Consider the following 9841-nt stretch of genomic DNA (forward strand, 5'->3'; position numbering starts at 1 on the left):
CTCTGATAAAGCTTCCAAGAATAGAATAACAGACACTGATATGTATTTTACTTTCATGTTATATTTGATTAGGTTCTGACGGCTTGGAATAGGACAGACTATACAGCTCTGGAAAACATTAGGACATTCAGTTTCAAAATCAGTTTCTCTGATTTTGCTATTTATAGGTTTATATTTGAGTAAAATAGACATTGTTGTTTTATTCTATAAACTACAGACAACATTTCTCCCAAATTCCAAATAGAAATATTCTCATTTAGAGCATTTATTTACAGAAAATGAAATAACAAAAAAGATGCAGAGCTTTCAGACCTCAAATAATGCAAAGAAAACAAGTTCATATTCATAAAGTTTTAAGAGTTCAGAAATCAATATTTGGTGGAATAACCCTGGTTTTTAATCTTGGCATCATGTTCTCCTCCACCAGTCTTACACACTGCTTTTGGATAACTTTATGCTGCTTTACTCCTGGTGCAAAAATTCAAGCAGTTCAGTTTGGTGGTTTGATGGATTGTGATCATCCATCTTCCTCTTGATTATATTCCAGAGGATTTCAATTTGATAAAATTATAGAAACTCATCATTTTTAGGTGCTCCCTTTTTTCCAGATCTGTATTTTTATCTGTCACTGTATACACTGTTCTGTGTGGATGTACTTTCTCTATTAAACTCTGTTATGGGAGACTCAGGCTCGGCAGGCCTGTTTCCTCCTGTTCTGTAAGAGAGATTAATATTCAGCATTATCTCTACAGCCCTGAAGGATCCCGAACAATTACTAATCATTACACCAGAACATATCAAATTAAAAGAGCAGAGAAAGAGAGAGAGACAGAGACAGAGAGAAAGAGAGAGAGAGAGAAAGAGAGAGACAGAGAGAGAGAGACAGAGAGAGACAGAGAGAGAGAGAGAGAGAGAGAGAGAGAGAGAGAGTAAAGGAACAGAAATGTGTTTAGGCCAAGTCACAGCTCTGATTTGTTGAACCCGGGCTGGATGCAGCAGCGGGCTTCATGCCGAGCTGGTTCAGGTTCTGGAGTGTTGCTGAAGTGAAGCCAAATGCCTGAGCAGATCTGAAGAAGAATGCTAAGCACTTCACTCTACCTCAGGGTCGTCTGGACCTGTCAGCCGCTGCACGCTGCATAGTAAGCAGGAACAGGGAAATGCAGCACAGTGTTACTGAGTGAATTTACAGCACCTCATAATCCCATCACTGCAGAACACCAGAGTCCATCAGAGACCTGATCAGTGCATTACATGAACCTGAGTAATCAGATAACTCAGAGTTTACATAAGTCAGGATATAATCATATTTTTGCTTTGCAACCAGCCAATAAACTCACGGAGTAAGACCTGACAAAAATAGAATCATTCCCTTTAAGAGTAGATCAGGTGAGCTCTGACTTTGGTGGATTGCTATTGTAACGGTGCAGCTACCTGGACGTGTTCAACAAACTCTTCTCAGCAGAGGAAACTGAGCTGCTGGTTGACGCTGTGAAGGAGCTCCAGCAGCTCATTTACGGGAACAGCAATGTTATTTTATTTACTATTCTGTTTATTGTTGATGTAAAAGTTGGGTTTGTGCTGCTGTGTGTTCATGTGTGTGTAATAAGTGGGGGTGTACGCTCGGCTCGACACAGCGCCTGTGTTACCGAGATAGCGATGAACGTCTGACTGTTGGCATCTGTCTAGGTTGTATTCAGTCAGTGGAGCTCCTGTGTTTTCTGTTACCAAGATAAACAAGTAAAACTCCAGAAATGTACCTGAACACACCTCATTTCCAGAACACCACGCCCATCAGTGTAGATATAGTCAGAAGATCTGCTGCTGTTTAAACCAGACAGGAGGAAAATAGGAGTGAAAATAAACTGTTGGTGGGGGGTAAGATAGTGATGAGCATCATAACACACTTTGCAGGGTGTAAGATATGGCCCAGATTCTATTGGCAGTACTTATCTACAGGGACTGTGTGCTGTTGCACATCTCTTTGATTCTGAGAATATATGGATTTTCACTTGTTTTAGCTTCTTGATATTACTGATCACTGAGATTACATAAAATCTGGCCAACCGTAATCTAGGCCTGGAGAAACTTAAACACAGATGAAACTAGAGCTCCTCCTCTTCTCCTCAAAGCCTACACACACACACTCATATACACACAGAAGATGTGTGGGATTGTGGGATGCTGATGTGAGCCGGGGCTCCTCAAACCTCAAAGCGTGGAGCAACATCAGAGCTTCAGAGCGCAGGTTCTCCACCACCCAGCTCATGTTTATTAATGCCCCTCTCTGTTAATGGCTGGGTGGGAAATCTGCCCTCCAGCACTCTGTGTAAACCCTGATCTCTGGGAATAACAGAACACACTCCAGTCAGCAGAGTGCGCTATTAGTCTTACTGCACCCACAGCGTCTCAGAGTCTTCAGGCTTCAGGGCCTGGCTGACAGGAAGTGTGTATCTCAGATATGCTGCTCTGTTTGTGTGTGTGCTGGACATGTGTGGCTTTTTGTCAGCTACCACATTTCCATTTTTAACCTGAGAAGAAAGAGAGGCGCACAATGGCCATTGTTATCATGACTGAGGGAGGAATGTGCTGCTGCGAGTGGTTTTTACTGTCTGTCTGGGGAGCTGTTTATTTGCTCCATGTTGTCTGACATGAAAACGCTCTTTTTATACAGTAATTAGTGGGCTAAAGATTTAGGCATCAAAATTAGAATAAAACTCTTATTATCTATGCAGTACATGTTTATTTACTAATAATACAGATAAAAACAAAAAATAATAAAACTAATAATTCCGCAATAAATCAGAAAAAAGATTATGACAGAAGGAAAAACACATTAAAATCTGATGTTTCTTTACTTAAATTTCCTTTGACTCAAATTTGATTGCAGACAGTAGGAACTCAAGATATTTAATGTTTTGTATGGTAAAAAATGTTTCACTTATTATAATTTATTAATATACATCCACATTCCAAAAAAAAAAAAGTTGGGCCTTAACACTTTGTACTTCTGTGCAGCGCTCTCCAGTCCTCTCAGACTGTTCAGTGTTATATTTAGTGTTACAGTTTGTTTGGAGCAGTTTTGCTCTCTTCTGGGGAACTGTGTCCACAGAGTCGCTGTGAAGATTCTGAACATTTTTCACTGACTACTCAGATGTCAGCAGTCAGGAAATGTTGTGTTTGTGTGTGTATGTCTGTGTGTGTTTGTGTAGCAGGACCAATCAGAATCTCTGTTTTAGCTGGGGGTGGGGCAACAGTGGGGCTGAACCAATAATATTTTTCAATTTGTACTTTTGTGTCAGTAATGGTGTCGACTTAAAGACTCTTTAGTCTTGAGTATTTTGAGTGTTTTGAACTTGGTTTGATTTACTTTCACACTAGAAAAAACAACATGCACTAAAAAGCATCACCACAAACCATGTGAGAATGTTCTCTCTCCTTATTGGTCAGATCAGTTTGAGGTATATTTCTGTAGAGTTTATAGAGTGGAGCAGCGGCAGAAATGGCATTAATTCATAACTATAGTAATTAACTGGGTAATATACTTGGGTTATTAACAGTATTGCTGTTGTGTCCGTGTGTGATTAACAAGTGTAACGAGGGGTGTGCACATGTTCGGCACGTGCTTGAGTCGACAATTCACTGCCAAGATAGCAATGAACATCTATTGTAAGGAGATGTGGAGAGTGGACACAATTACAAGAATTTATTGAGAAACACAAAATAAACAAACAAACAAACGAACAAGAAACAAAGAAACATGGAGTACATGGAGACTCGAAACACCAAAAGAACACATAACCTGACTGATGTTATGGGAAACAGCTACAGGGGGACTATTTATACACACGGACGAGGACAGGAAACAAGAAACACTTGGAACCGGGTAACAAGGGGGCGGAGCTACAAAGGAACAGGTGTGCACACTGAAGACAGGGGCGGAGACACGGGATACACACAGGGCCAGGGCACATACAGAGGGGAAAATAATCACAGGGACAGACCAGAGAGAGACAGAGAGTGACTACGACAATTGAAGTGACTGTTGGCGTCTGTCTAGGTTTTATTCAGTCAGTGGAGCTCCTGTGTTTTCTGTTACCAAGATAAACAAACAAACTCCAGAAATGTACCTGAACACACCTCATTTCCAGAACACCACGCCCATCAGTGTAGATATATTCAGAAGCTCTGCTGCTGTTTAAACCAGGCAGGAGGAAAATAGGAGTGGAAATAGACTGTTGGCGAGTTGTAAGATAGCGATGAGCATCGCTTGTCTTTTGCAGGTTGTATATACTATAGACAGGGACCATAGTGTATGGGGGCTGTATGATCTGAATTGTGGACTTTATTCATGTTCTCATTAAACCCCTTTTTTTACCCAAACGCGAGGTCAGTTCAGTTTTCAGTGATCTGTCCCTTTAAATGATGAATTATCCGGAGTTAAAGCTCAGAATTAGTAACACTTTGTTTAAAACCAGAACCCAAAGCTCTGCAGATAAAGAGCTGATGGAGAGACAGTCTGAGGCCGGGATCGTGGCTCCAGCCCACAGGCGGAGTGTTTTGGAGCGTCAGGTTTGTTATGGTGGGTCTTAAGGAGCATCATGTGGGTGAAGCTAATGACTGCTCCTCTCATTCACAGCCCAATGACTCCTTTCAGCTCCAAAACTCAGGAATCACATGCTAAACTCAGAGCTCGGGGCCATGCCTTCTGTTTTCATGCTCTGACTTTACTCACCCTTAAACACACTGTTATTTTGATTTGCGCTTTGGCATACTGTGTATTATAAAGCTTTACATTAAACTACATGTCTGATTGTGTGTGTGTACACACTAAGACAAATAAATACAGATTTCTACTTAAAAGAGTATAAAGCTTGTTGTTGGGGCTTTACATTACAGTATATTGAAATACAATAGTGTTCATATCAGTGAAAGTCTATTTTTTGTACCAGTAAAGATTATGAAGATTATAAATATTATCATCAGCTGAATATGTGTCTAGAACCTGATGATCCAAAATTATCTGGCTTTCAAATAAAACATATATAATTATATATAGTTTATTAGTACAGTGATACAGAATACTGAATGTATCTTTTGGCTGGATAAATAGTATAAATCTGCACTTCCTGCTGTTTGGAAAGACTTTGTATTAAAGATGAAATCAAATCTGACCCCAATATTATACCTTGAAAAGTGTTCCTTTGGGTACAAGAAAGTACTTATATAGTATCTCTGTATTTTACAGTGTATTACTGAGTAAAATTTAGGAAGCTTGTGCATGTGGTAGATTTGATCTGTTTTTGCCTGGAGTTTAGTTTCACAATAAATCAATAGATTATTGGTAAACTTCTTAAATCTAACCAGCTGTTCTGTTGTTTTCTGTATGTTACAGTTATACAGCATATTTTCGCTATCCAATGAAAAACAAGTACCTTCAAAACAGCAACTTTACAGGAGACAGAAAAAAACGTCTAAACTTTCAATAGAAATCAATGTAAAAAGAGTTAATTTCAGGTAATTTTGTAGTATTGTTTATTGGTCCTTTCAACAAGAAATTCTGGCACACTGGAAGAATTATATAGTAATCTATAGTAATCGAGAAACAAAATGGAGATAATTGTTTTTCATTGGACAGTAACTATATATACACACGTGCCTGCTGTACTCATAGAGCATCCCAAGACACATTTCATTCTACAGTTTTACAATAGAACTGTAATTTACTGTATAATTTTTACTATAAAATGCAGCTGTTGGTTTCAGTGTGTGTGTTTCCCAGTAGTGCAGTTAGAGATGTTAGAGATCTTAGAGATCTTAGAGATATTGGATGTTGTTGTGAATAGAGAAGATCAGTGTGGCCCTGCTGCTCCTGCTCATCCTTCACCATCTTCATGTCAGTAAACACAACAGAGCCCCCGAATCTGAAGCCCACCCGGGGAAACACAGTAAACTACTCACAGCCAAAAACGAGTCAGACGAAGAGACTCGGAGCTGTTTGGCTGTGAAGAGAAGCAGGCAGATTTCTCCCGGCGGTGGATGTTCAGCTTTCTGTACCTCTTTTGTTCATTTAGAGCAACACACACATATTCACACTCCACTGGAGACAGCACCACCATCCCTCCATCAGAGAGAGAGAGAGAGAGAGAGAGGGAGAGAGAGGAGAGAGAGGAGAGAGAGAAGGAGAGAGAAAAGGAGAGCTGGTCGATGCTTCTGTTCTGCTGAATAATATTTTAAATTTCTCTGTTTTCTCAGGAACTTTCAGCTTCCAGGTAAACAATCGTTTCTTCACAGGGCTTCACTCTTCAGTTTATCTATAATATCTATAATATTATTATAAAATTAAAATATATTTAGGAAATAACACTTATTTTATATATAATCACTCTCAAGCAAGAACTTCGTAAATATTTTGTAATTTTGTCGTAATGTGGATAATAGCCTTCTGTTCTTTATATTGTATCAAAGTAAATTTTTCTAAAATTTTAACTCTAAAACTTTACACCCTATGCACGCACAACATGTTTTCAAATTCACAAAAATTGCTAATAATTTGTCAATTTATTTCCCAGACTAATATTTTGATATAATATAAATCTGGCTGTTTTTGTCTATGTTGAATGAAAGCATATTTTTTGTATAATTAAACTCTAGAACTAAACATCAACTATTAAATAAGCAAAAAATATGAAATTAAATTAAATTCACAGCTTACTAAATACTTTAGCATGTGTATTTGTAGAGCTTAAATATGTTTTTCAATATTAAATTTACAATGTAAAAAAATCATAAAAATAAAGAAAACAGATTAAATGAAAAGTGATGTTTTCAAACCTTTGACTGGAACTGTATAAAGTATTGGGGAAGTTAAGTTAACTATAAGTTCCATTTAAGGATAAGAATAAGCCTAGTAAAAAAATAAAATAAAATAAAATAAAACATATAAACATATGAACAGTTTATATAACTGTAACAATTCATACTCTTGTTTTTCTCAGGTTTGAGGAGATGAGAGAGTTTCTCTGAACTCAGGCTGGATATTTCATGTAGCACAAGGTTACCAGGGCAGCTGTACAGAAGTGTGTGTAATTCAGTGTTTGTGTGTGTGTGTGTAATTCTGAGTGTGTATGTGTGTGTCTGTGTGTGTGTAATTCAGTGTGTGTGTGATTGTGTGATTCTGTGTGCGTGTGTGTGCTTCTGTGTGTGTGTGTGTGTGTGTGCGTGAGAGAGAGAGTGAGACGGTTCAGTATGGATGTGAGACAGGTCTCGGGGTTGAGGCAGGGCGTCTCCGGCTGCAGGAGATCAGAGTGGAGGAGGTCTGGAGATGTGAGGTTTTGGGAGGGCCTGGTGGCGCAGGTGGATGGGCCCCCTCGCGCAGCTCGTCCACAGAGCTGTCTGGAGGGGAACCTGATGGAGGACTGGCTTCAGACTCTGGAGAAGCTCCAGGCTCGTCCTGCTGAACCGCAGCGTCGTGCCTTTACTGACCGAACTGCATCACTGCCCGCGCTCCCCAACACCACCAGCCCCGGACCCACACTCTCTCCAGGGTATTACTGCCTCCAGAACCGGGACTGGACCCCCAGCGTCAGCTCTCTGGACAGTCTGGACTCGCTGGACTCCCATCCTGGACTGGAGGTCCGAGAGAAGGCCAGGATTAAAGTGGCCCCCAGTGCTCAGAAGGCCAAACTGTGCCGCCTCAGCCCGGTCAGGATCGGCTGGCTCCCTCTGCAGAGACACGTGGTGATCTCCAACAACCCCAAACCCGTCCAGCACCTGTCTGGAACCAACAGTCAGGTAAGAATTCTATACAGCAATGTTCACATTTCTGCAGAATTTTTTTTATGAATGCTGCATTCAGATAGTTTACATCAAACCCACTGCAGATACAGATTAGAAATCCTGCAGAGAATATTTACGGTCTCTGAAGCAGCTAAACTTAAACCTATTGGGTTTTAAGATGAGATAAACATTTAGGGATGAGATGATGTGATGATCATCCAACATCCTGACCTCACTAACCTTTGGCTCTGAATAAATCACCAGCCTCAAAAACCACAAGTTAACAGCTACCCAGATAAGAGCACAGAGTATGTTTTTTTTTTTTTTTTTTTTTTTTTTTTTTAAGTTACTACATGATTCCTTATGTGTTCCTTCATAATCTCATAGATCACTTCACTGTTCATTTACTATGTAGGACAATTAATTTAGAGCATTTATTTGCAGAAAATGAGAAATGGCTGAAATAACTAAAAGGATGCAGAGCTTTCAGACCTCAAATAATGCAAAGAAAACAAGTTCATATTCATAAAGTTTTAAGAGTTCAGAAATAATCAATATTTGGTGGAATAATCCTGGTTGGTCTTAATCACAGATTTTTTTCATGCATCTTGGCATCGTGTTCTCCTCCACCAGTCTTACACACTGCTTTTGGATAACTTTATGCTGCTTTGCTCCTGGTGCAAAAATTCAAGCAGTTCAGTTCTCTTCCTCTTGATTATATTCCAGAGGTTTTCAATTTGGTAAAATCATGGAAAAACATCGTTTTAAGTGTTCTCATTTTTTCCAGAGCTTTATATATTTTTTTTTTCTACCAAACTGCTGCTCTTACTCTAAATCCTCCTCCTGTCAGCGTCCGTCTTCACTCTGCTCTGCTCGTGGCTTTGTTTCGCTCCTGCTGTGGAATAGCCTCAACTCTTCTCTTCTGAGAGAAACATTCTAAATAAATCTCTCTCTCTCTCTCTCTCTCCTCTCAGCTCTGATTCACCCTGCCTGTAGAGTTCTCTCAATCAGAGAGAGGGGGAGCGGGTGGAGATGAAAGAGAGGGAAAATAGGGAGAAAGGTGCTGCAGGAGTGAATGAGAGAGGTGGAGAGAGAGAGAGAGTGTTCAGTATGATGTTCGGCTCCGCCCATCTCTATATGCTTCAATGACAAAACAGACCCACCCATTTTCCATTTCATTTTTACACTTTTACACTATCAGTCCTATCTTACACCCTGTGCAAGGTGCATCACCTCCAAACTTCATGTAGCTTCAGAGTTCATCACTACACACCTCCAAACTACATGTGAGTGTTAAACTGGACTGTAGTAGCTGGATTATAGGCATTCGGGTAGAAAATGATTAGTCCTGTACAGTTTACAGGACTAATTTTACAACCTTTTTTCTCCAGGTGAAGCTGAAGCCTCCCATCACCCCTGTGTTCAGCAGCAGCTCTGAGAAGACCTGTGGATCAGAAGGTGGGCAGGGCCACCATTTTTATAAGAATAAAAATGTTATTATTATGTTTATTTTATTAATATGATAATGTAATGTGATCACCTGTTTAAATCAGGTACTTCTTCAGTTCCACTATCACTAGTTCTAAAAATCTGATTTAAGGTTGTATATTCAGTAAAAGAAAGAATTATCCCCAATTTCTTTCTTTTTATTGAATCATTAACACTGACCTTAACTAAGGCGAAGGACCCGCAGTTCTTTTGTAACCTCATGGATGAGTTGACCATGCCCTTTTGTGAAATAATTAATCATTAATATGCTCGAGGATCGTGCTATAACATGTAATATTGGCACTGCTGTGTTGCAGTCGTAGGCACGAGGCAACAGGCGGAGTATAGAGTAAATCAGCACAGCAGTGCCAATATTACAGGTTATACCACGAACCTCGAGCGTATTATTGTGATTATACCACAGTTCCATTATCACTGTTTATTGAAAGATTTTAAAGAGTTAAAGAGGAGGAGAAAATAGGATCTGATTGGTTATAAAAACTCCACCAGTTAAAATAGTTCCATTACTGCTCTGTTTGTGGCTGCTCTGTTTGGAACACAGCCGTAACTACGTACT

General features: G+C 39.7%; 1 protein-coding gene across 3 annotated transcripts in view; it reads left to right on the top strand.

The window, feature by feature from the left end:
* Positions 1-5131: 5131 nt before the first annotated feature.
* The window catches only part of c15h10orf90 (chromosome 15 C10orf90 homolog), a 19998-nt gene continuing 15288 nt past the window's right edge, over positions 5132-9841 (top strand). For 2 of the 3 annotated variants that reach the window (XM_049465032.1, XM_049465033.1), the window contains exons 1-3: positions 5132-6269; positions 6996-7791; positions 9168-9234. In XM_049465032.1, the coding sequence (XP_049320989.1) occupies positions 7246-7791; positions 9168-9234 (613 nt within the window). In that variant the 5' untranslated portion in view covers positions 5132-6269; positions 6996-7245. The remainder of the gene's footprint in view (positions 6270-6995; positions 7792-9167; positions 9235-9841) is intronic. The other variant, XM_049465031.1, reaches the window with a different exon arrangement.

Source organism: Astyanax mexicanus, chromosome 15 (genome assembly GCF_023375975.1).
Source record: "Astyanax mexicanus isolate ESR-SI-001 chromosome 15, AstMex3_surface, whole genome shotgun sequence".
NCBI classification, from domain to species: Eukaryota; Metazoa; Chordata; class Actinopteri; order Characiformes; family Acestrorhamphidae; genus Astyanax; species Astyanax mexicanus.